Source organism: Scleropages formosus, chromosome 5 (assembly GCF_900964775.1).
Source record: "Scleropages formosus chromosome 5, fSclFor1.1, whole genome shotgun sequence".
NCBI lineage: Eukaryota > Metazoa > Chordata > Actinopteri > Osteoglossiformes > Osteoglossidae > Scleropages > Scleropages formosus.
This window is the reverse complement of record NC_041810.1, coordinates 9,640,169-9,666,999: the sequence shown is the minus strand read 5'-3', so window position 1 is coordinate 9,666,999 and position 26,831 is coordinate 9,640,169. Positions and strand designations below refer to the sequence as shown.

The 26,831-nt window shown below is 51.3% G+C and overlaps 2 protein-coding genes across 2 annotated transcripts; one reads left to right on the top strand and one right to left on the bottom strand.

Annotated features, from left to right (window-relative positions):
* Positions 1-1,652: 1,652 nt before the first annotated feature.
* Positions 1,653-21,009, bottom strand: LOC114909049 (transcription factor ETV6-like). Its single transcript, XM_029251951.1, is given in 9 exon segments — positions 1,653-2,167; positions 2,920-3,020; positions 3,357-3,499; positions 4,364-4,496; positions 4,498-4,886; positions 6,241-6,375; positions 7,559-7,723; positions 15,952-16,081; positions 20,468-21,009. Coding segments are annotated over 9 exon segments (1,380 nt in total). The 5' UTR covers positions 20,549-21,009; the 3' UTR covers positions 1,653-2,064.
* Positions 21,010-24,379: 3,370 nt separating this feature from the next.
* LOC114910501 (protein mono-ADP-ribosyltransferase PARP12-like) lies at positions 24,380-26,783 on the top strand. Its single transcript, XM_029251881.1, has 3 exons — positions 24,380-24,716; positions 26,195-26,330; positions 26,547-26,783. The coding sequence occupies exons 1-3, from the start codon at positions 24,454-24,456 to the stop codon at positions 26,781-26,783; spliced, it is 636 nt and encodes a 211-aa protein (XP_029107714.1). The 5' UTR covers positions 24,380-24,453.
* Positions 26,784-26,831: the final 48 nt, after the last annotated feature.

Genomic DNA, 26,831 nt, shown 5'->3' with positions numbered 1-26,831 from the left:
TCATCATCATCATCAGCAGCAGCAGAAGCGATACTCCTTACTGTGGCTCTCGTGCCACTCGCAGGGTCTCCGCACCGCGACACCTGAGACCCGGCCGGAGCGAACGGAGCCGCGGGACTGTCGGGCTCCTCCGACTCCTCCTCGGCGTCCAAGCGCTCCTCTGTCCCCTGTCCTCCCCTGCAGGGAAGGAGCTCCGTGTGGACGCGCGGAAACTTGTGCTGTGCGCTGCTGCGCCTCCAGCGAAACCGAAGGCGGGGGGGGGGGCTAAAAGATGCTGTCAGCATCAGCACCACTCGCTCTCCGAGACCGCCGCATCGCAGCGGCGCTTCTTCACCTTCAGCCCCCCCCCCCGACACCCCCACACCTCTCGGTGCGACGCCCCCTGTGCGTCTGCTCTCCTTTCCACAACTTATTTAGCCTTTGCGGCACCTCAGTCCAAATTAATCGAATTTACACTCATTTACCCAGTTATCCTGCAGGGTAGGCCGTACTCGATCAACTCAGTCAAGGCTACTATTGTGGGCGTGGTATTCGAACCAGCAACCTTTGCAGCGCGAGGCCACGCCGCTGCCCAAGACGAGCAGAGTAACAGGGGCTACATCAATCCTTCCCTGCGTCTCGAACTGAAAGCAACTCAGTTCTATGGGGAATTTCATGCTTATTTAACATTTCCAGACAGATGCGGGGTCTCGAACACAGCTCAGCTCGTTGTCAGCTCGTGTCTCACACCCCCGGGCCTTTGCACAAGTGTCCGTTACATGGATACCACATATTGAAAGTATCCCGTGACCCCGCCGTCTCTCACAAGAGGCTGATCCCCCCCAACCCCCAATCTACTTACGGAACAGTGTGATCCACTATTGTTCTTTGAAATTATTTATTAGCGGGACACAACTCCATTGCACCTTCTTCCTGGAAATTACCCCGGAATGTTACCCGTCGCCAGTACAGAATCACGTGCAGTACAAGGGCGCCACCGTGTGGCCAGAGAGGAGAGGCTGCAGGCCCTCCAACCCTCTACTGTCCGTACTTCACTTATTAACGCACGCACAGTATAGCAGGTATATAAAGTGCACTCGCAGGCCTCGAGTAGGGACACCTGCTCATTTACATATAGACCGTGAATCACCTAGTCCTGAGGTCCACTTGAGGTTCAAAGATGCGCAATTTAAGCAACTTCGACCGAGGCATGACCGCTGGGCGTCAGCATCTCAAACAGCCACACTCGCAGGATTTTTGCAGCCTACAGTGTAGAACGGAGTAAGGAACAAGGAGACACCTTCTCGGCACCACTTCTGCGGGTGGAAACGCCAACAGGAGGTCACGCCACACCCGTACAGGAGCTGTTAAGGTAAGCCCCCTCCCTTGCAGGAAGCGCAGAAGGACCACTCCGTGGGCTGAGGTTTAGAACCCCGTGTGTGGAGCTGGCTCGCTGTGCTGCCAACACCTTCCATGCAGGAAAACAAAAAAGGAGGGAGCTTAGAAAAGCAATAAAAGATCTGTTTTTATTTGCTCACAATCACCGTGTGACCGCTTCACTGTGAGAACACAAAGCAGCGAGTTAAAACAGTAACCCCACGTCCCATCATGAAACGCCATACAAAGCAAGGGAGTCTCCTCAACCCGGGGGGGGGAAGGAGGGGGGGGAAAAAAAAAAAAAAAAGGGGGGGGCAGCCGTGCCACAGCTGGACCGCTGCACGCTCAGTTTGTGCCGGAGGTGCCCGTCGGGCCGGCGCCGCTACGTCTACGGAGCGGCACGGCAGCAGCGCTCTGCGTAAGGCATCGTCAGGAAATCCCACAAGCGCCGAAGGACCCGTCGAGCAGTTCCCATGGCACAGCTGGAATGTTCGTCGCGCTACAGGATCCTCCTTTAGACGCGTTCTTAGCAACTCTGTTAACAACGTAGAATCGACAGCGAAATCTCGACTGAGTAACGGGTCCCTTCGCGTTACCCGCGACCCCTCTTGTGCTTCTCATCGCTGCTGGTCCCGAGCGATCGCGGAAAGGAGTCGGCGGCCAGGCGACGGGGACCGCGGTCCGCTTGCGGCTCTGCCCTCGCAAACCTCAGCATTCCTCCTTGACGTACATCTGATCGTCCAGGTCCGACTCCAGGTGCTCCAGGCGGTCCGTCTGCCCGCTCATGATCTCATCCGGGGTCTTCATGAACCTGCGACGGAGAGCGACAGACGCACCCTCAGCGTGCGCATCATGCACGTTTTCATCTGCACGTTTCACACCTCGACTGGAAACATTAACGGGGCTCAAATCGGGGACCAAGAGCGTGTGCGTTCACACCGCCGCTCCTCTGCTCTGGGCAACGGTGTTCGCCGCACAGCAAATGTTCGCCAAAGGGAACGGTTGTTCGGGTCTGTTCAGTTGCGTATTTCCTACCGGGCCCGTATTTTCTTTCTGCACACGGACGCCTCATCCATTCTTATGGGCAAATGGCGAAACAAATTTTTGCAGGATTTTACCTTAGATGCAGGGGCGTGGTGGTGCAGCGGGTTTCGCCAGGTCCTGCTCTGTGGGTCTGGGGTTCGAGCCCCGCTTGGGGTGCCTTGCGAGGGACTGGCATCCTGCCCTGGGTGTGTCCCCTCCCCCTCCGGCCTTACGCCTTGTGTTCATGGGATAGGCTCCGGCTCACCGCGACCCCGCTTGGGACAAGTGGTGTCTGCGTTTGCGCGCGCGCGCATACACACGCGCACACACACCTTAGATGCCCAGCACTGTCTGTTGAATGCTATGGACCAATAGCTTTGTGTTTAAAATATAAAATTTCAAATATTTTATTTGTACCAGCGGTGCAACTGAAACAGTTGCAGTTAAGGAACTGGACTCGCTGGATGGTCCACAGGTTGCAGGTTCAAGGCCCGACGACTACGACAAAGCGGACACGTTCGCGCCCTACGATCGGCTCACCTGAACAGGAGCCGCTGCCCCGGCTCTTTCCGGATGATGTTCAGCTTGTAGTAATGTCTCAGCGCCCTCGACATCTTCTCATACGTCATATTGGTCCTGTTCTGGGTTGGCACAGCAGCGTCAACAATATTTCAGGCCATGTTCAAGTTAACATACCAAAGCGCATCTCAATAAAATCGATAAACTATACATCAGTCTTTCTCAAAATGCATCATGCGGCACGTTACACATCTCAGAACTTGCGTAAAAGGAGCCCCGTTGTACCAGGGAAGCATATTCTTTTCATATTTTCTCTGCACCATCTACATTTCCTACTCCAAACGGAGGCGAACGCATTTTGAGCAAAGCACTGATACAGTCTAATTTCGGGGAGAACGCGACTGACGCGACTGCGAGACGAGCGCTGAAGATGCAGGAAGTCGCGAGCAGGCGGCTACCTTGTGGTTTCCCCAGAGGCGCGCCAGGCCGTTGGGGTCCACGATGCGAAACACTTTGCTCTCCTTGTCTTCCCAGCGGATGTAGTTTTCGTACCGGCTGTCGGACAGGAGTTGGTACACGTAGTCCCACAGCAGCCTGCAGTCTGAGCTCAGCAAAGGACACACACAACACACACACACACACACACACACACACACACACACACACACAGTTAGGGTACAGCAGTGGGAAGAAAACACATTTAACTACATTAAAGTCTTACAAAGGTCAAGCTGCCAGCCATGGAGAATGCGGTGTTACACCGAACCCTCGTACCTCAAAGCCACTGAGAAATGGCACCTTTAGCCAGACAGCGGTGGTCAACCATTGTTGGCGACTGATACGTGTTGGTCACCGATCATCAGTGATCGTCAGTCACTTGACCATTAGCGATCATTAGCAATTGTCACCAATTCTTCAGCAATCGCTACTGATCATCAGCAGTCGCCAACGATTGGTAACAATGGGTAGCGATCACCAGTGATCGTAAACGGTCATCAGCGATCGTTAGAGGCCGTTTCCGATCACTGGTGACTGTTAGTGGTAGTCAGCGATAGCGGTTGCCGGGAACCGCGCCCAACTTACGGCCTGACCATTACAGCCACCGCGCGCATTTATTTATTCGTTTAGCTGATGCTTCCCCCCCCTCTAAAGCGACTTACAGCATTAAGGTACTTACAATTATTTTATCCCTTTATACAGTTGGGTCATTTTACTGGAGCAATTTTAAGGGTCAGTACCTTGCTCAAGGGCACTACAGCCAAAGGTGGGGATCAAACCTGCGACCTTTGGGTCCAAAGGGAGCAGCTCTAACCGCTCCGCTACCAGCGGCCCCTTCACATCAGTTATAGTCATATATACATATATATCTCGATACAGCGGTGCTTCCGGATTTACACCAGAAGACCGGGTATTGCGAAACGGCGCCGGGGCATTTCCGTGCCGGCATGGGTGGCATCGGCCTCACCGGCTATGCGGCCCATGGGCTGGGGCTGCTCCTCCGGGGGTGACACGGGCAGCATGATGTGGTTCCGGTAGAACAGATCCTCGCGGTGGTGAGCCAGCGCAAGGCCCTTTCCCTCGCGCCCGTTTTCGGGGGGGCGTGCGCGCGTGCTTGAAGTCCACTGCCCCTCCGCGGGGGTTCAGGATGAGCGGGTGCATGATGGTGCTGGGTACGAGCTGGATGACCCGCGCGCTCTCCTGGCTCGGACTGTCGGGCCGCGGGACGTCGTGCGGGGTGGCGCAGCGCCCGTTGCTACGCTCCGCCGGCGACACCGACAGCTGGTACTGCTCTTCCGAGTGATGGTTGCTGTCGGGCAGCTGGGAAGCCGCCTGCAGCGGGTCCTCGTGGAGGGCGGGCTCCGGAGGGGAGCGGGGGAAGGGCGACGGCCGGCTCGGATAGTGAGGGGAGCGGGGTCGGTGCCGCAGCTCGATGGTGGGCGTGTGCTGTGGGAGGGGCTCCGTACCTCGAGGGGTTCGCCGTACCGTTTCTGTAGGGGCATTGACAGGGCGCACGGGTTACCATGGGCACCTGCTTCATAAACACCATTCAGTTCTAGTTCTGTATGAATGGATGTGGGGAGAGGGAGAGGGGGAGAGAGAGAGAGAGAGAGAGACCCCACTGCTGTTTTCCTGACATTTCTCTGGGATGGAAGGTAATAAAATGTGCAATCAGTGTGCAAAATTAATTGGCCCTTCATAGTCAGTAAGTGGCAGAAACACCTTTAGCTGTAATGACTGCAACTAAACACTTCCTGCAGCTACCGAACAGCGTCTCGTGTCACTGCGGAGGAATTCCGGCACGCTGCTTCGTGCAGAACTGCCGTCGCTCAGCTGCATCTGGAGGTTTGAGCATCAGCAGCGCCGTCGGGCCTTGCCACAACATCTCAAGGCAATTCATGAGAAGACTGCCTAGACGCAGGCTCTCCGGCTGTGTTCAGAAACATCTCGTCAAATTTAACATCGAAAAGCTACAAAATTGGAGAAAACTAGACACTGAATACTTTTCGCAGTGCTACGCTTCATTAAATAATAATCATCAACATTTCAAGGAGGGAATCCTTATTCAAGGCTAAGTGACGCTGCTCTCCTCTACCACAAGGTGGCGCACTCGCTGTAATTTTTCCAAACGAGCAGCGTTCGCAGGGCTACAATGTTGAAACATTTTCAAATCGCAGCAATAACTTTGGAAAAAACATCATCAGTGGGCATGAGAGATTTTCATATTCTTCTTCAATCTACTTTTCATGTTACCAGGATCCCAATTGCAATATTTTGTTTATTTAAACACATATAATCTGACACTCATTTAATGTCACCAACCACTTTCTACAACAGCTTGTCCTGAGCGGGGTCACGGCGAGCCGGAGCCTAACCCGGCAACACAGGGCGTAAGGCTGGAGGGGGAGGGGACACACCCAGGACAAGATGCCAGTCCATCGCAAGGCACCCCAAGTGGGACTCGAACCCCAGACCCACCAGAGAGCAGAACCCGGTCCAGCCCACTGCACCACCGCACACCCCAGCTTAAATCAGCATGAAAAGTTATTCCGAATAGGTGCATTCTCGTGCTTAAAGCGTCGACTACTTCTGTTGTTGCACAAATGCTTTGAACAACTCCATGAAGGGGCGCAGGGAACTTCTGATCTGGCTTGCGAAGAATGCGATGAACGAGGAAGCCGACGGCGGCGGTTCCTCCGCAAACGCGCCACTTCCTCGTGCGACCGGTTCCGCGGTCCAAAGTCCGCGGCTCGACGGCGGGAAGCGGGAAAACGCCCTTTCCGCACACGCCTCCAACATACCGTCGCGCCCCGGGGCCACCGACGTTCCGAGCCCTACGCTCACCTTCGAGTTTGTGGTGCGCAAAGGCGCCCTCCGTGTGCGGCTGGAAGGAGCTGCCCGAGAAGAAGGCCGGCGGGTAGATGCCGTGGGGCCTCCTCTGCTTCAGGATGTGCTGCAGCAGCTCGTACAGGACGTCCCCTGCGACACACACACACACACACACACACACACACACACACACACACACACACACAGAGCGGTCAGGCCGCCATCCAGCTTTGCCTCTCTGGGCGGAGCCAAACAGCAACCATGTGACAACGGCTGAAAGAGGAGACCCCTTCTCAGCGCCTTCATTCGTCCGTCATGCACCAACTCCTTTCATTACCGTCACTCTTACCGTCAAGGGCCAGCAGGTGGCGCAATGGTTAGAGCTGCCACCTTACACCAGGATGACTTGGGTTTCAATCCACCTCCTGCTGCAGTACCCCTGATCAAGGTACTTACCCTGAATTGATACAGTAAAAATCACCCTGCTGTGTGAGTGACTTTGGAGAAGAGTGTTGCATAGATAAATCGTAACACTACTCCACCTCCCATTTCATCTACGACATCAGGAAGCAGGAAACGGTTCTCCCACGTTGCCTTGCACCAAGCATAGTTATTAATTTCTCTACACTGAGTCAGCTAACAAATGGCTAACATCATTGTAGTTGCTGTTTTGGAGCTCCTCAGCTCTTTCTAACCGTATCCCACCGAGTCTTTCACACCCCCCCCCCACAGGGTAAACCCCGCAACCCCCGGGGATGGGCTACCATGTTTCCGTGCACCGGTCTCCTCTTCTACCGCCAAAACGGAAAAGCTGCCAGCGTATCGTGGTCTCACACCATAGACCAAAAGCGAGAAAGCGACACCTTCGAGCGTCACCGTTCTGAGGAACTCCTTTCTGCGCCCTACACGAAAAAGCGGAAACCGTTTCCGCGTGGGGAAGTGCCGCGGCGCCCCCGCCAGGCCAGCGGGTAACGCTCCGGTGCTTGGAATTTCCCTGCACAGTGAGGCTACACATGTGGTCAGTGCGCAGCACTTCCTGGCTCTGTGTGTCTGTGGGGTGACTTCCTTAACAGTGCATCCAACACACACACACACACACACACACACACACACACACACACACACACACACACTTCCCCCAGCCCGGGAACACACCGCACAGTCACTAGCCACTCCCGAGTGAACAAAAATGCCCCCCTCAGTGCAGAGCAAGATGTGATCAGATGACCGAATAAATAACGGGGAGCGAAACGCTAATCTCGTTTGTGCTCGCCGACCCGTTACGTGGCCCAACGCTTCTGCCGCATTAGGGGCGCGGGTCCGACTCGCTCACCTGAGTGGGGGGAGCGCAGACGGAAGTCCTCCTTGGTGAGCAGCAGCAGGGCCTTGCCATTCATCTCGAAGGTGCCGCTGGACATGGGGTGTAGGGAGAACTCCCTCTCGGCCCAACGCAGCCACTGGGACACGTCCTCTCTGCTCCAGAAGACTGGCTGCAGACCTGCGGGGGGCAGGGGGGAGGGGTGAGGACAATGGTCACCTCACTGGGACAAAAACTGGAGGGCAGATGTCCGTTCATAACTCAGCTGAATCTCAAGTCCCTCCAAACCGCTAAGGCACAACCCGTAAAAGCGTAATACAGACATCCCTGTTTACTCAGCAGTCAGGCTCAGGAGGGGAGAGAAGGGAGGGGGGGAAAAAAAAAAAAAAAAAAAATGCACATAAAGTCACCATAAATCAAAAAACAAATAACTGCCCTGCTTATATTTATTTTTCAGCGCACTCTGTCACCCTGTTATAAAAATAAACTGAACGGCCAAAAAAAAAAAAAAAAATTCAGCTTAAGATTTATTATTAGCTTGAATGTTAAAATTAAGACACCTTTAAAAATTACTGGGGGGGGGGGGGGGGAGAAAAATGGACATCCACAACCCCCAGGGAACCCAAAAGGCTGACCGATTCATCCCACACTGCCTGTGTGGTGCTCGTCAGCTTCTGGCCGCTCTCCCCTCTTTATCATCTACTCGATCCAAAGGTTAGTAACACAGACGCATCCCACAATTTATTTACCCAAGTCCAAGATAAAGCTAATATACGAGAAACACTTTTCAGCATTGTTAACATCTCGGCTCCGGGCGCGACATTCGTCGTTTGTGACCGATTAAGGGCAGACAGACAGACACCGGAAAGCAGCAGTAAACACCGTGGAAATGACTTGAACCCAGGTTGCCGTGGCAACCTGCTGGCACTCGCAGCAGACCAACAGGACGGCTGGTGTCGTATTCCAGCCTCGCTTCCCCCTTGATGTGGGGCCAACGCGTCACCGGTGGAGGTGCTCGACCCAAGGTGGTGCGCCTTCCTCCACATTTCGTCTCTCTCCGTTTATTATTCACCACTAATCCTTTATCGTTTGGACAAGGATGGCTCGGCACGGACCTTATATTCTGTCCCCGTTTATCCCCACTTTGTTAATCATCGGTATAAATGAATAACCTCGAGCGGCGCACCACCGAAAGCTGGACACCGGGACTTTTTTCTGAAGGCGTTCAGCGGGAGGCTGAGAGCGGCGCATAAATCAGCCCGACGAGAGGAGGGCAGGAAAGGAAAGAAAAACAAGAGGAAGCCGAGCGGACACGTGGGTGGAAGGAGAATTCCCCCGGGGCTCCGCCGCAGGCCAGCGAGGGAGGGCTCCCGAAGGACCCTCAGCAGCGGAGGAAGGAGCACGGACACGACGCGCCCGGCCATCGCGACCGAGCATCCTCGCGCGCGCGGGCGCGCGCCGTTTCCGGACGAACCCGAGCCCAAAATAAGAGCCGCACCTTCGCGCCACGACTCATTTCGGCCGTTTTCCTTGGCGCCGCCACCGACGGGTCATTTTCCTTCGTGAAACACAGGCGGCATATGCACGTGAACACCATGTTCCTTCAGCTTAACTCTATACGCAGGGTACCAACCTTGGCCACCGAGCACAGCGAAAGTACGGCAGGCGCCACCGCCGATGCTCGACACGTCTTTACTCAGCCATTTAAACTTAATACTTTATTAAAACGCCGGGCACTGATTACACCATATTTTATAACGGTCCGTCTTGTCTTTCAACGTCGTGATCTTTCACTCGTTCACCATCAATAATGCTTGTACAACACAAGAGCTGTAGAGGTGCAGAGTCTATCCAGGAATCGTAGGGTGTGAGAGAAGGAACACAGAGCCAACGTGCCGTTAGAGGTCCTGTGCAGAGTCACTGCTCTACGTTTGACATCACATTAAGGCTTTATGTACAAGAGTGCAAGGATAGCCACGTGAAGCTGCTTGACGCGTTTTGGAAAACAAGCCCAATTTTACATGCGATGCGTTTTAGTTTGCTGCCGTAAGGGTGCAGAAGAGTCGGGTCCAAAGCCCAGCTCCTGCTGTAGTATCCTCCATCAGAGTACTTGCCCTCCAACTGATACTGCAAAAATTGCACTTGTGCACTAATGGGTAAATCAGTGCCAGTTACTTTAGAGAACAGTATCAGATCACTGAATAAGCAGCAGAAAAAGACGGACTCCGCATGTGTTTTCGTGTCTCTCGCAGCCAAACACATGCACAAAAAAAAAAAAAAAAAAAAAGTTCCTGTATTAGTGAAACAGACACCCCCCACCCCCACCCCCACCCCAAACACACAAGGATGCAGTGTGTGCATACACTTTATACCCGAGCCCCTGACCGAGGGTCTTTATCAGCAGCCCTCACGTTGTCGGTTGCCATCGGGGCCGCGCTGAGCTCAACACCAGGAAGCCTCCTGGGAAATCCGGGTGAGTCAAATCACACACTTCGAAAGGCCCTGGTGCGTCAGGGTGGCGCGCGCGGGGCGAGGACACGATCCTTATCTCATACTGCGGTCACGTCCCGTGTGCAGACTTCTGCCGTGGTCAACGAAGCACATTGTGCTGCTTGCGTTTCCCTGGAACCGGGGAGACGTTTCCACCAGAACCGGCCCAGTGGCTACAAATGGCGCGTAGCACCGCTGCCGAGGGGCACCGCTTCCTCTTTCGCATGCAGGAAATTCCCCCGGCTGGGACCCAGGCTGCCTCCAAGGCGTTCAGACGTCTTTGCCGAGCAGGACCTACCGCTTCCTCATCTCCGCAAGACACAACTGGGTACACAAACCTGTTCGTACCTCACTTTCGTTCATAACTCCAGCTCCTTTGATCACTAGTCCACGCCCAGTCGGACCTCGGCAGCGCAGCCAGCCTTTGAATTTTTACTGGTTGAATTCTGTAAAAACTTCAGAAAAAGCTGTAATTAAAGCTACCGGCAAGCATTATTTCATATAAACTTCACAAATTAAAATTTATTGGGGGGTGGGGGGACGACTCAGTCATAACCTCACCAGTATCAACCCCTCATAACCACTGGCAGCGTGCATCCACTTTTGGTCACTTTCAGCTTTATTGTTGACAGTCCAAAGGTTCCTAATAAACCTCACTTTATTTATGGGATAGTGTTTGTAAAAGTGTCCAATAAAACTAAGAAAAAGCCAAAACTTGACATTAAAATTTTCTTTTTAAAAAAAAAAAAAAATTTTTTTTTTTTTTTTTTTTTTTTTTAAACCATCTCCAACTCCTATCCACCGGAGATTTTCACCGACTCATCCCACGAACACAGGCCGCGTTCCTCATCTCGTCACCGATCAACACTAGAGCAGAGCTGTAAACACCGTGGAAGTGAGATTAATCAATCCGGTCCCACAATCTGTCGCGTTTCCATGCCTTATGCCGCCAACTAAATGCGGCATGAGGGAACGCGGGTCACTTCTGAACACCGGCGGAATGTGTAAAAATGTGTGCCTTCAAAGAGGAAATGCAATCAGAAATAAATATTTACACACTGCGTGCAACCGAGAGAGACTGTAGCCATGTTGCAACACAGTTCCCATTTGGCCCCACAGAGCAGGCTGATGGCGATACGCAGAGAAGGTTCCCGCAAAAGGCCCATCTGCACGTGGAATTACAGCTCCGGCTCTTCATGTTGACGCAGGCGAAGGAGGGAAGGAGAGCGGGAGTGCCGCGCGGCACCGTTGGAGGGTCGCGTCCGTGCCAGGGGCCTCCGGAGAACCGGGGCGGGGATCAGAGCCCCCCTGCGGCCCACGGCCATCTGCGAGGAGCCGCAGCTGCGGAGCGGGAGGAAGGGAGACTGACGGAAGGCCTCCTTTTTGGCATAAAGCACCGGCACCTTCACAGCGCCCCTCGCAGCTCAGGAAGCGCCGGCCCGGAGGCCTTTTCGCGTCTCTTTTTCTGCCGTACAAAAAGCGGCGCTCGCACTCGAGGTGGCTCTACTGTCCCTCACCCCAGGTGAGGTGCTGCCCTCCTGCCTACAAGCCCCTCCCACTCCACGCAACAACACAAGAGAGGAACAAATACCAAGGACACCAAAGCGTGTCATGTTCCAGCTCCTGAAAATACCCGGTGGATTCGTGAACATCCCGGGCGAATCCAAGGAGGCGCGCGGAGTTGCCGTGGCAACCTGCCGGAACTCGCAGCGGACCGACAGGACGGCCGGTGTCGTATTCCAGCCTCGCTTCCCCCTTGATGTAGGGCCAACGCGTCACCGGCGGAGGTGCTCGACCCAAGCCGACCCGGTGTCGGCAGCGGCTGCCCGTACGAGAAGCTCAGAGACACTTCCTCGTTAGCGAGAACATTTGCCTTCGGGAACACGACAAGAATGTGCTGTTATTGCCTCCGGCAGCAGCGAGGGAGCAGGAGGAGGAGGCTGCCAGTAAATGCCGGCGTCCCCCGCATCACCGACATGTGCTCACAGCGACCATGCGCCAAAACAAACATCCATCACACGTGGTGCACAAGAGGGCAGTCAAACTGCCGGGAAAGAATGAGGAGGAACTGTACACATTAATACTTCTGCACTTATGACAGTTCAGAGCAAATTGGATTTAAAAAAAAAAAAACCCCTGGTCACTCCCTACAGCCCAGCAAGAGCACTGAGCACCTCCACCCCTGGCCCCTTGGTAGGCCCACTCAGAAGAGGTCCAACATCCGAAATCCGTAAGTGCTCAGTTTGGCCCCCCAAGGTGATGGAATGAGCTCCCCCTGTCCCTCAGAGCTGCTGAATCCCTCCCAGTATTCAAGAAGGGTCTCAAACCCGTCGCTTTCAGCGACACTTCTCTCCTGACAGCTCCATGAACATCCATCGCAACCGTCACCCTTATCTGCACACCTCCACAATATCCACCCCGCGCACCGCACCACACTGGACCCACCTGTCCATAACGAAGTGGCGCAGAAACACACACGCGGAGTGTCTGAAAGCGTTCGGCGCATGTGCGGCGCCTCCCGGGGACTCAGGAGTCTGGGGCTCATTGTGCTGCTGGCACACAGCAACAGTTTCCCTTTCAGGAAACATCCATTCAGGAAGGAGCGTCGGCCCACTCAGGAAATTCCTGAAGAAAAAGAGCAGCTTCCAGGGGCAGGAAATTTCCCCTCCGGAACGTACACACACACACACACACACACACACACACACACACACACACACACACACACACACACACACCATTCAAGGCAGCGTCAAGTGGCCAGACTTTTCCTACAGAGACCAGTGCGATTACAGAACTGTCCCCATTTGCTCCTCAGCGTCACACTCGCAGTCACAACACGGGGACGTTCCCCAAGAATACTGCAACCGTCGTCTCCCGGGCAACAGGGCCGCTTCGGGATCGACTGGAGTGCGTTGCTCAACCCCTGTGATGAGTTCCAAGAAGAATAAACGCTAGGTTCTGCCGAAAGTGGGTGGCAAACACGCCTGGGCACTGCCCCTGCCAAATTTTACACTAGTTTACTCCATGCCAACTTACACCGTTTTACATTTATTAATTTAGCTGATTTTCTCCAAAGTGACTTACAATGTTAATGTAAGCAGGCGGCACCGTGACACAGCAAGTAGCGCTGTATGTGTGGGTTTCCTCCAGGTGCTCTGGTTTCCTCCCACAGTCCAAAGACATGTGGTTCAGGCTTCCCTATAGTGTGTGAGTGACAGCGTTCCACTGTTGTGTGGATAACGGACCCATTGCAAGTAGTGTATCTAGCAGTGTAAGTCACCACAGTGAATAAGGTGCGTGGGCTCATAACACTACACAGAGTTCATTGGTAGTCGCTTTGGAGAAAAGTGTCTGATAAATAAATGTACCTACAGTTATTTACCCATTTATAAAACCGGGTAATTTTACTGGAGCAATTTTTAGGTAAGTACCTTGCTCAAGGGTACTACAGCAAGAACAGAGTCGAACCTACGACCTTTGGGTCAAAAGGCAGCAGCTCTAACCGCTGTACTGCCAACTGTCCCTGTGATTTACCTCCTTACACAGCAGGGTCATTTTTACCGTACCCATTCAGTACAATACTTCACCAAGGGTACCACGGCAGGAGGCGGGATTCAAACCCAGGTCCTTTGAATCTAAGGCGGCAGCTCTAACCGCTGTGCCCCCTGGAGGTACAGCGACACTCCGAGCAGGTGGAACGCGTATCCTGCTGTATGCCCGCAAGGTAGCGGCGCACGTTCTCCCACAACGCACTGGACATGGTCGCACTGCCACCACAGTGGGGTTGACTGAAGCAGCTGCGTTGACCGCGAAGCCGCAGCGCAGAGAAGCGCGTTTATCGCTCGCGCCACTCGCGTCGTGTTCGCAACGCAGTAAACCAGTTTTCCGGGAATTGCCGGCGAGTTTCACTGCACTTCCTTTTTTGCACAAGACAACAGCGCTGAAAACCGTGGTACGGAGAGAAGACGCGACGAGAGGGTCGCAACCCAAAGAGATTGTGGCGCAACCTTACTTATAAAAATTACTGTATCTGAAGATATGAAACGAATGTACTTTGATATTTTAAAATCTTTTGTGGGGCAACATGAGGCACAGGGGTCACATCTGCCACCTCTGGACTCAGGAGGTCTCAGGTTTGAATCCAACCTCCTGCTGCAACAGCCTTGATTTAGGTACTCACCCTGAAGCGATACAGTAAAAATTACCCTGCCGGATCAATAAATAAATCACTGCAAGTCCCCGTTTTAAAGTTTCCACCATTTCGCTACTGAGCCGAACAATTTGGGCATTGATGCAAACCTTCTCCGCTGCATACTTCACATAATACATTCATCTTAAGACAAGAGCCACATCTGTTCCAGAAACATACATTTCAGTGTTTGAGAGGTGTTCGTTTTCAATTAAATACACATTAATGGCTTTGCCCAGCACTAGGGACTGCGATTCATAATTAATGAGGGACTGCTCAGATGAAAACCTTCACCGCTGAACTGACAGCTTTACACGTACAGTATATTTAGGTGTGCGCATTTTCAAGAGCCAGGCGGAGCAGCACGGCTTCAGCGTTCGCTCTCTCTCTCCCTCCCTCCCTCTCTCGTGCGTTTGTCACACAGAGCTCACTTCCCTTCCGGCTGAGGAAACGCAGAGCGCGGAGGGAAGGTGCACTGCGGGCCACACGCTCCCGTCCCTTTTGGCAACGGAGCCGTTCGTGTCTCAAAGCAATCCGAGGTCGGGGTTCCTCACAGGTGACTCAAAATGCACACGTGCCGGGGGGGGTTGGGGGTTCGAGGCTGTTGCAGAGTGACACTGGTAATGGGCGTAGTTTTATATTAATACATTTGCCAGTCGTGAGTCGCAGGGTCGCCGGCGGCCTGCAGGTTCGGGGAAACAAACGCGGCCCAGCCTGGTGAAGGACACTACGGGTACGAACGCGGGTTCGAGTTCCTCTCCCGGTCGCTGCAAATGCACACGAGGAAGAGGAAGGGGCCTGAGCAGCTTTCAGGAAGCTCTTTGGCAAGACAGACACAGGAAGTGGTTGAGGAGCACATTTCATGCTTTCACCCACCCTCCCAGTAACACACAGCCAGTCTGTATGGGAGAGACACACACACACCTACCTGGGTGCCAAGTTTCCAGCACAAGCCAGAGCCAGGATTGAAGGAGAAGCACAAGACGTCCGACGCCACTCGGTCAAGCCCTCACTTGTGTAAATTATTTCCCCTCTTCCTGGCTTGCTGCATGCATGTGCATGCGTGTGTGTGTGTGTGCGCGCGCACGCGAGAGGGAGGGAGGTGGAGAGCATACGCCCCGTGAGCATCACTTGGAAGGCAGAGCGCTGTGTCCACAGGACCTTTTGGGGACAGTATGTGAGGGAGCAGACGGGTCCGACCAGCACGCCTCCGAATTCTGCCCTTAAATATTTACATTTATCATACACTGTTCTCCAGTGGGACTTACACCGATGGAGCCCTTTATACAGATGGACCATTTTCACTGTATCGGTACAGGGTAAGTACTTTGATTAAGGGTACTAGGGCAAGGAGGAGGATTCCAACCTGGGACCTTCTAGTGCAAACTGGCAGTTCTAAACACTGTACCCCCGTCTGGCCGCACAGGTGAAAGTGTCAGTTCATTTCCAAGGTGCTTTTTCGTGTGTGTGTGTGTGGACAGTACCGTAAGAAGCGAGACTCCACCTGGGCTAAACCTGTATGGGACACACTAGACCAGAGATTGAAAGAAACACACACACGGAACCCAATTCTAGCAGGTGGACTCACTTCACACTGGTACTGCAAGTACACTCAAGCAGATGAGAAGGTGTGCTGCATTTATGTGTGCACACATGCATGCGGGCATTCTGCCTGCCTGCGTGTGTGTGTGTGTGTGTGTGTGTGTGTGTGTGTGTGTGTACTCACGCAGGTGTGTAGGCAGGCGCGCTGGCTCTTCCTCCATCCTGCCGCCGTGCCGAGATGCTGGATCATGAAGCGGGGAGGAAGTGGAGTTGGGCAGGGGGCTCGCCAGGGGGCTCAGAGAGATCCTCTCCTGCTGCAACACAAAGGAGGGATGGGGGGGGGGTTGAGAGAGAGCTAAAGTCCACACACTGACAACACAAACACCCACATGACCTGCTCCCTGGTACCATCCTCACGACAGGCTGGATGAGCTAATCAGGAACCAACACGTGTCATCCGTCATGTCCACAAACAAAGGGGGCAGGAACACAGGGAACACAGCACCACACTCCAGCCAACCGGTGTCTCTCAGAGAGAGAGAGACAGACACACACACACACACACACACACACACACACACTGTGCAGAAGGAGCCTTTTCTCAAGTTCAGGAACTTCCCCCGCCAACAGAGAATAACACCGAGCACCTAGGAGAGCCCCTCGTGGGCACCGTCCCGTCCCAGCTGTGGAGTCTCCAGTGTGAAAGCATCACGACAGCAGCTGCACGTCCACTTTCACCCCCCCCCAGAACATAGCAATGGTATAATTGATACAATCTGTTCAAGTCTCACTGCCAAAATGTACTACAGAGCTTCTTTCATATATATTATTATTTTATTTTGTTATACCCCGTTTTGCACTTTCAAGATCCCATGTAAAACAAAGTTTACCATTATTGTACTCTGATCACAGCAAATTGATGTCGAGCTGGGCTACACCTCCCCATTTCACCTGCTCTTCTCCACAGCACCCCGGCAAAGAGAAGAGGCATTTTCTGCAACAGTACAAGAGCGCCAGCTGGAATACTATTACAGGCGCCAAGAAATCATTTGGGGGGGCAAAGATTATTACTCTCAGTTTTAATCCTTAATCAGGGAAATCCCTGACCGTTACAACAATAATAATTCGGCAATTCATATTGATGATTGACAACAGCAGCACTCCATTTAACCCAATGGTCTGCATTTAATGTGAACTTTTCATTTATATCTTATTGTTCACCAACCGTATTTTGATTGCTTTTCACATTTCATTTACCATAATATCTCTGGAAACCATTACCGATATAGCCAATCAAATTTTTACACGCCACTGTCCTGTGATGCTCAGAATATAAAGAATTTTTCTAGTACAACATCTCTGCAGTTACACACTATATACTGAGCATCACCATACAGTCAGTATAAACTGCCCAGCACTGCATGCTACAAATTATTATTATGAAAGTTCTGCATACACATGATTTCAGTTCCATTTACTAGTATAAACACAACCAATTAGAACAGAACTGATGTATGACTCACACAGAGAGCACAGTTTTTAGCTGGACTAGTAAACCCAGTTATGTAGCTGGGCTGTACTCTAGTTAACCCTGGTATTGACCCTTCTCTCACCTGGGAACACTGGGAAGTGTTGAGCCTCCTCAACACCTCTAGCGCTGCACACGTACGGACACACTCTACTCACAAGTGCAATTATAACAGGAAAAAAAAGTGAGCACCGTGCGTCGCTGTATGATTTAACGGAGCATCGAGCGGAAATTCAATAAGGCCCAAGAATCAACCGCCACACCTGTAGTCCACAGCAGAGCCTCCTTGCCAAGTGAGGCTATCACCGGAAAACAGGATTGTGACCCTTGACAGAGGTTTATTCTTCCCTCACTTCCTAGGTCCTTTTTGTTTTCCTCTCCTCGGCTGCCAGATGGCTCATTTCAGTGCAGCTCAAGCCCCGTCTGCTCCACGCGAATCGTAAGACACCCGTCCAACAGTAGAGGAGAGGAGAGTGCGCCGGCAGGTGTACCGCGCACCATCTATGAGACACTCAAGGAGGATGAGATCCCAATAAATGAGTCCTAATCAATCAATCAATCAATCAATCGCTGATCACACAGTAGAGGCGCAGAGTCACGGCTGCTACAGCGCTAAAGCAGCCAAGCGAGAGGAGCCGTTTCTTTACGGCCAGGACGCTGGCGGCATGGGCCGGGAGCTCTGCCGGGAGCTCTGCCGGCAGCACTGCAACGACCCCAGAGGAGTTCAAGACCAGCATTACACCGAACTCATAAGATAGAAGCATATTACATTAGGGGCTGCGTTCGGAGTGATCGGAGAGTCCGAGTGCCGTCAACGAGAGCACGATACACTCCGCATCGTACAGCACATTTAAAAGCAGCTCCTTTAAACACTCTACAGTAACACTGTACTAATTTTTAACATTTTAATAGCAAATCCAGAATAGGAAGTTAAGGCGCAACAGACCAGCCAAGGACAAGGGGGAGCCACGGCAAACCCGACGACGCAGAAGACGCCAGGGTGAGGAGGAGGCCCTTCCACAACATCTCCCTTCTCAACTCAACTGGACAACCTCACCAGACACCTCAAGCACCCTCTTTTTTTAAGAAATATTACTCCAATGCGGAAGCAGCACTCCGCATTAACACTTCTACTGTGGAGGTAACAGCTGACATGTACTGTAGTGGTACGGTAGAGGTTAGGGTCTCGACACGAGGCTGAAAAAGTGAAGCCGAAACACAGCGTCTCCGTCATTTACATGTCATCGTCCAGCGCCCAACGGTTGTTGGAAACGGCACCGCGAGACACCCTATCCACCGCGAGCGTCACTTCGGCGCTCACAGACCCTCAGCAGGTGTTCTGTCGAAACGCAGCCGTCTTCTGTTGGTAAAAGGGATCACCGGTACTACAGTAAACTACGAATACCATAAAAAATTAAACGAGTGCAGGAAAACAAGGTAAGCTGCAGTTTACTTTACATTTGGTCAACTGCAGAGAGTACATCCAACAAATGGTTCAAGTTTAACCCTGGTTTAGGGTTACCTGGTAAACACTTTCATTTTGCTTTCTGTCATAAGACATACAGGCAGTAGGTGGCGTACCGGTCAGAGTTACCACCTTGCACTCAGAGGACCTGAATTACTCCAGCAAAAGCTACCTGGCTGCACAAATGCGTAAATAACAGTGCAAACGCTGGAAATCACTTAGGAGGAAAGTACAAGCAGTGTCACATCGCAGTAACTTAAGTACCGCGGTTCCATACAGATGATGCCAGCAGACGTGGCGACATCCACTAACAAACGCCGAAGTGCCCGGCTCGTGCGTAAACGTACATCACACGAACAGCACGCAACAGTGCAGTCACGTGACGGTGAACACTGGAGGTGCAACTCGAACCTCCACATTCCTGCTCACTTGTCAGAGGTGGGTAGTAACACATTACATTTCCTCTGTTACTTGCGCTTCTGTCACTTCCTGGAGATACTGTCCTTTCCAGAGCCCTTCTCAGTTTTTGCCAGCAATACACCGATTTGCCCTGTGATGGACTGGTGTCCCGTCCAGGGTGTCGCAGCCTCTTCTCTCTGCCTCGGGAACAGGGTCCAGACCTCTGTGACCCTGCATTGGACGAACATCTACTGGTACTTCTACTCATTTACACAGTGAATAATGTGGCCTTTCATTAATTAAAAGGTGTCCTTTTTACTTTTAATCTAATAAACCTTTTGGAGAGTACTTAAGCAATTCAATTCCTTATCAAATTTTTAATAGCATGCAGCAAGCATGGTGTTAAGTGTATGTAAAGACAGAGAGAGCGAGCGAGCGCAATATGAGCACCCATTGGGTTTCACTGGGACCAATTTTATGGGTTTCTCCTGGTTATTATTTGAGAGTTACCGCCTTTTTCGAGCCGGAACAAACGGGAAACGTACCGATACGCACGTCGATCCGCGGCTGGCCAGCGTAGGATGAGCGCGCTCACGTGCTCGGCGCGCGCTCCCCGAGCGAGCAGTAAATAAGGCCCGTGCCGAGTTTGAAGTCCGCCGCTTCACCTCGAGTTGTAGTCACGCGCCCTTCGGTCAGCCACCGCGCGTCACCGCCAGCGCGTCCCCGAGCACCGCACAACTTCCGACTCTTCGGAAGAAGCTTTTTTTTTTTCCAGGAAACACCATGCAAACAACACACACTCGCGCGCGGGCGCGCGCGCACGCACGCACATACACTCGGATACACACACGACATCCCAAGAGCGCGAAGTCCAGTAACTGCTAACAGCGCAACTTTGTTACAAGGCATTTCCCAAAAACAATTATATACTGTATCATATTATTATATCAAAACATGTTATCGAAATTCAGACGCCGTCTGAGACGGGGCGATGTGGGATCATGTACAAATGATATAATTAATAATCTGTTCAAATAATCTCGTTGTGTACGTGTCAGTACAGAACGCGCGTACAGTTACTGTACAAAAAAGTGACCAAGGTAACTTTGTGTGCAACTAAGTAAGTACGTGTGTTAGAGTGTGTGTGTGTGTGTGTGTGCGTGCGCACGCGCCACACACTCACCAGGCGCTGTGTAACAAACCCCTGGCCAACAGATGATCGCACACGGGAGCGCGGCTCGCCTCCGCTCAGCCACACGACGGCACACCGCGCGTTCGCGCCGCGCACACGTCTCAGTGCTCCAGTACCTTCATGGCCGGCGGCGGCGGCTGCTGCTGCTGCTGCTGTTGCTGCGGCGGCGGGTTCGACTGCGGCTCGGACATCATCATGTCCCTCAGTCAGTGGGCAGACAGAGACAGCAGCACGATCTCTGGGAAGTTCTCCTCCGTCCCCCACTTTGCTCTGCCCACTCTTTCCCCGGCGGAAGGCGCAGGAACGCGCTCATGCGACTCAAGTACTTGGGCTGCCTGTTTCCCGCGACTCCGGCGCACACGCGCGCGCTCACTCACTGTTGCGCTTCAGCGCGCGCGTCCTCCGCGTCCAGGCGCAGCTCCTTTGTCTCCTCTCGGCGCGCTCCTCTACATTGTGCGCCGCGCGCTGTGGGCGAGCTGCTTCCTGAGGGGCGGACGGCGCGCGCTGCCACTCATTGATCTGCGCGTCGGAGCGGCGAAATGACGCGAGTTCCCGGCAGCGGAGCGCCGCGCGGCGCTGCCCTCTTAAAGGGGACGCGCGCGGGCGCGCGCGCACACACACGCACCCAGGAAACAAGGCTCGGGTTTCAGCGCCCGCGCCGAGGAAGTGAGGAAACGAGGAAGCGAACGAGCCGGATACACGCGTTCCGGCCCGGAACTCGAGAGCCTCGTGCGCAGCAGCCTCGCCATATTTGGGCAGCGCGCTGCTGACGGCTGGGGGGGGGTTCAGCGTTCACACCGGTCGAATGAGATCAGTGGTTGTCCACTGCGGGCACTCATGTCCCAGTGTAAACCGCGTCCGCGGCCTTGCGAGCACTTGATCCGGCTCTGTTCTGCCCCCCCCCTTCCTATTTTGGTCGCGCGATCCCATAAACGCCTGGCTGTATGAGCTCGACTAGTTTCATCATTTGTCGTGCCCGTCTATGACGCAACTTGGCGCTCACCTCCCGCAATCTGTGCGCGGATCCTGTGCTAAAACGGGATAATAATTTCTTTGACACGTCGTGTGCGGCTCAGGAGATTTCAGCGACACTCGGAGTCCAAATAGTGCGGTGTTTCCGCAGGCACCACACACTACAAACAGTACAACATATTTTTACTGTAAATTATAATTGTGGATTTTGAATATAACAATTTCTCCAGGAAGGTACAGTTTAACGTTAAAAGGGGTTTGTTAAAAACGCAGTAAAATGAGTTGCTGGCATGGAATAGTCAGCAACTCAGCTGCAACTGTAGTCAGCAATGAGGTTCTCACAATGCTCCACACAGCTGTGAAAGTCAATACTGTATGATTAAGTCAAATCTCTTCCAGTGTTTACAACTTGTGTCTGGTGTTTGCAGTGTCAGTGATCAATAAAGGTGAGGAACGTCACACATGTTTATGGGATGAATCAGTCAACCGTTGGCATTCAATGGGCCCCTCACCGTTGACCTTTTCCTAAAGATGACCTCACCGGGAGCTTGAGGTTTGGGACACCAGCCATTTCTTACTGTGATCCACATGAACCAGTGTTTACGCAACCCAACCATACCATTCATGAACGCCATGCAGTTGCTGCTATATGCAAGTCAAAAGTTCTGGCACAACCGCCACTGACCATGTTTCTCTGTTGCCGACATACATTTGACACACTCCTCTTTCCCAGAGTTGACCGCTGCGCAGCCCTCCACGCTGAGGCCTGCAAATTCACCGGAAAGTTGCTGCAGATGTTCACACCTAAGCAGCTGGAGTCCTGACCAATCCCAGGATTCGAGCTTACTTGACCTTCCTCGGTACCATCAGGGAATGTACTACTCTAAACACCTTTAAATCCACACCAAAGACCCTCATGTTCAGCTTTCCAGTGACACACTTTTGTGGTCCTTTGTTCCCCCTCTCTGCATCATCATATCTTTGTATTATTTGTATTAACACACACACACACACCATTTTCAGAACCGCTTGTCCCATATGGGGTCACGGGGAACCGGAGCCTACCCGGTAACACAGGGCGTAAGGCTGGAGGGGAGGGGACACACCCAGGACGGGACGCCAGTCCGTCGCAAGGCACCCTAAGCGGGACTCGAACCCCAGACCCACCGAAGAGCAGGACTGTGGTCCAACCCACTGCGCCACCACACCCCCCTCCTTGTATTAACACTTTCTCTTGTTATGTTAAATTTGATATTGTGTAATTTTTATCATGAATTTTGCTGTGAATTTGTTCTTGTTTCTTCCAGTGGCTGTTTCTTTCTACATATCTTCTCACCGTAAACCTTTTAAGGTACTGTATAAAATTTACTGACCTTTTTTTTACATTTATCCTACTAAGGATTAATTTATTTTTCACATAAATGTTCTCAGTAACAAGGTCTTATTAATGGTGGGAAAAGGTAGACATGATTTTTCTTGGTTTCAACCCTTGCATCAGTCGGGTGTCGACTTCTGGCATCCACTGTGTATATACTGTACACATTAAAATATAACACTGCAGACTGGTACGTGGTCTGATGCACCGCATAAAATTAATCAGCACTTGCTGTTGAGCGAAATTGTTTTCTGAGTGAGATTTTTAATTTTTTTTTTAACTTTTCCCACGGATCAGAATGGATCACCAGCTCACCAAGGGTGTCTGGAGTGAGATTGTTAATGTTGCTTATTTCATACACAACAGACTGTATTTCCACAGATGGAAGCTACAGGCTGCTTGGTATAAGACGTCTGTGGGTAGTTGCTTCCATCTACTGGTTGGAGTCGTCAGTAAAAGGCGAAGCTAATTTATGCTGTAGTATGTGGCCCCTTTTACCCAAAGAAAACCAAATGCTTTTCACACACATGTTTATGTAAGGCACTCATTGTATTTTTCTCTGAGATTTAGATGGATTTTTCTTTGGAGTAAAGCATCTGCTAAATGACTAAATTACATGTAAATAACAGATCAAAGTAAACTTTAATTAGATATCCACTCCTTGAGCACAAAAATCCAAAGATGTCTCAAAACTCTGTCTATATTCAAGAAGGGTCTGAAAATTCACCTTTTCTGGACCCATTTCGCCCGAGATCTCCCCAGCTCATGTAAGGTGTAAATGTCATGCACCGTAACTTCATGAGCATCACCAGATAAAGCCTTTATTCAGCCACTACTCCGGCATTGTACTGGTTTATTTGTGTATCTTATAATATTAAAAAAAAGGTAGGAGGGTTTCAGGTTTTGTCTATTCTGTGTCTTATGCACCTACTTGAATGATGAACCTCGGTGCAGCAAGTGGTAGGTAACAAACTAGGTTTACTTGAGTCACATGTCTGGAGCTATGTCTCCTCTTGATGTAATGCATAAATTGTACTTTTGCTGAGATACGTCGCTTCGGACATCTGCTAAATTAATACATGTAAATGTAAAGTCATGCTTCAACCAAGATAAATTTTGGTGATGTGGTAAACTGTTGTCTGGTGTGAGGCTGAAATATTGCTTGATCGTTGAACTGCTCTAAAAATACAACTGCAGTGTGACAGCTGGTAGCGTAGTGGTTACAGGTACTGCCTTTTGAACCCAAAGGGTCGCAAGGTTCGATCCCCACCTCTGGTTGTAGTGTAGTACCCTTGACAAGGGCCTTGAGCAAGGTACTTCCCCTGAATTGCTCCGGTAAAATTACCCAGCTGTTTAAATGAGTAAATGATTGTAAGCCTATAATAATTGCGACCTTAACATGATTGTAAGTCGCTTTAGTGAAATGAATAAAGGTAAATGTATGTTGTTTACAGTGTGGAAACAGGAGCACGTGGGTTAAGGCCATTCCCTACGTCACCGCAGACGTAGCAGCCACTCATGTATGGCGTAAACGACATGTGAGGAATTTTGGGGGGACCGAAAGCATCGTCGTCAGCTGAACTCAGTGGAGCTGCACAGTGCAGTCAAGGTACGTTCGGAAACGTCATGACGTCATACGGCAGCCGAAACCGTTTTTGGTTTCGATTCTCCCTATAAACGAACCTGATTGGACGACGGTGTTTGTTTATTTCTGTATTGCGAGAGGCACAGTGGCAGACCGACGCTTCCCGAACGATGGAGTCAGCTGTTATCATCAAAGTGCTCTGTGCCAATCGCGGTGCGATGGATTGCGACGATTTGCTCGTCAACAGCGGATTCAATGTTCTGAACTTAAACGGCGCATCGGAGAAATTTCACATCGCGGTCCTCAGCGGGAAGACAGTGGCGATCGCGAGAACCAAAGTGAAACTCTGCAAAGCCAGAGACTGTGACTCGTGCAACAATCTACACCTGTGTAAATTCTACCTGTACGGGGATTGCAGGAACAGCAGAGGAAGGTGCCGTGGACATAACAATATATAGAGTGGTACGGACAGAGTGCCGCGTCTTACAACGACGCCTGAAGCGACGCTGTCTCTTTAAGTGCGGCGCGCTGTTAGCCGGTGCGCTGTTAGCCGGCGCGCGGGCCTGTTGTGGTCCGCTTGTAACCGCCGGCCGTAAACGTTATTATACAGAAATGGTTCTTTTTTCCTGACGTAAAACTCGTTCATTCAAGTGTGTCAAGTGACGAAATAATAAAGCTTCGTGTCTTTTATGAATAGAAAAAACTCTTACATGAAAATTTACACGAACCTTCATCAGTAAAAATTGATTGCGCGACTGTTCAGTTCTTGAAGCTGAGTAAATACTCACTGCTCATCAACAGCTTAAAATATATCGTGTATAATTATTACTGTAGTATTTTTTATTTCGATAAACATATAGGCTTCAACTTCATGTCTGTTTATGCTTTAGCCTTTTTAGCTAACGTTAACTTTTTTTTTTTTTTAGCTCGTGCGAAGTTTCTAGGTCTTGAAGCAAATTTAGACAAACAGCAAACTTCCGTTAGCTGTCTAGCTAACTTTTGACGAACGTTTTTGTAAATCGATGTATTGTTAATATGTGGATATAATTATTACAGCGTTAATAAAATTTGCTATGAGAAACTTCCCCAGGAAAATGTCACGGCAGGAGCGTTACAGTTACTATGGCGCTGGAGCGACACCTGCTGGTGGACGTTGTACCGGCTTTTTTTGTCCTACTTTTTTCGCCCTCCAAGGGGGCTGAGAATTTAAAAATTGCAGTAAAGCCTTGACCTACTGACATGTTAAGTGTATTGTAGGTCTTTAGTAATAATGAAAATCAGTATCGCTAATTGAAATAATGTTTACGCTGAACATTAGTTTATGTACAGTAAATATTTTACTTAGATTAGTTTTAATTTTGTTGTTAATAAAAATGTCAAAATACAAAACATTGCAAAGATTTTTAAAATTTGAAATTACTGACATTTTTGTAGGATCAACCCTATAAATAAATCAGTGGGTGTGGATGTTGTACCAACCTTTTGATTGTGTCGATTACTACAGCCACACATACTGCTAAGTCGGTTTGCTCATTTTACTGATGGCCGTGTCTTTGCCCACTTAGCAGTTATCAGGGGCAACTTTTCCTGTTCCATGAACACATTATTTCAGTAACAGTAATTAAACCCAAGTTGAACAGTCCCACAATTAACAGAGTGAGTTCAAAAAACCAGTTAGACCTGAAAAATGTTGGAGCAAGTGAAAGTTTGGTAGTTTAGCACAGCTTTGATAGACGATGTTGTGTATCAGCATGGTTTTCATCGTTGTCATCGTCATCATCATCATCATGAGGCCTTTTCACTGAGAGTCACAGATTTCTCATGTCCTTCTCCGGTTTGCTGTCTACCAGAACTTGCTGTGAACATTGAGATGTTTAAATCCTCATGTGACTCATGCTCTCTCGCGACCAGGCGCAGGTGCCGCTTCTGCCACGACCTGAATTCGGAGCACAATGCTGCAGTGCTTCGGAGCCACGACCTCCAGGACCTGGAAAGAGAGGAACTGTGCACACTGCTGCTCCAGAATGACAGCACTCTATTGCCTCCTGTAAGTAACCGGGTGGTCAGTAGCTCAGCTCCCACAGGAGGCTCTTCTCTGTGCAGCACAGAGGCACTCAAATAACTGTAGTAAAAGGTTGGTTGCATGGCCTGTCTGTTTACAGTGTAATGTGATACAAAGGATTTGCTGTTTGAGATCAGACTGTGTGGAGCAGGACTGTGTAGAAGGAACCCAAGTGAAATCCACATCCTTCTGTCTTATCAGGTGTGTGTCTCGTACAACGAGGGCTCCGGGCAATTCGGACGCTGCCCTGAGCAGGAAAACTGCCGGAGGCTCCACATCTGCGACAAGTACATCCGAGGGACCTGCGGGGCAGGGGCAGATTGTCCCCGAGCTCACGACTTTTTTGAACCCCACCCTCTGAATACCCTGAGAGAGCGCGGCATACCCAACAAGCTCATGGCCTCCTGTTCTCCGTGTACCAGAACATCCAGGCCATGAAGAAAAGTGATGGCCAGCCGGGTAGTGGTCCCAGGACAAGACCAGGTA

What these genes read in the sequence shown, in the direction of transcription:
- LOC114910501 (XM_029251881.1), top strand. Translation starts at nt 24,454, where the DNA reads ATGGAGTCAGCTGTTATCATCAAAGTGCTCTGTGCCAATCGCGGTGCG. An exon ending in TGCAGGAACAGCAGAGGAAG is followed by an intron (nt 24,717 to 26,194) that starts GTGCCGTGGACA and finishes TCTCGCGACCAG; the next exon opens with GCGCAGGTGCCGCTTCTGCC. An exon ending in ACAGCACTCTATTGCCTCCT is followed by an intron (nt 26,331 to 26,546) that starts GTAAGTAACCGG and finishes CTGTCTTATCAG; the next exon opens with GTGTGTGTCTCGTACAACGA.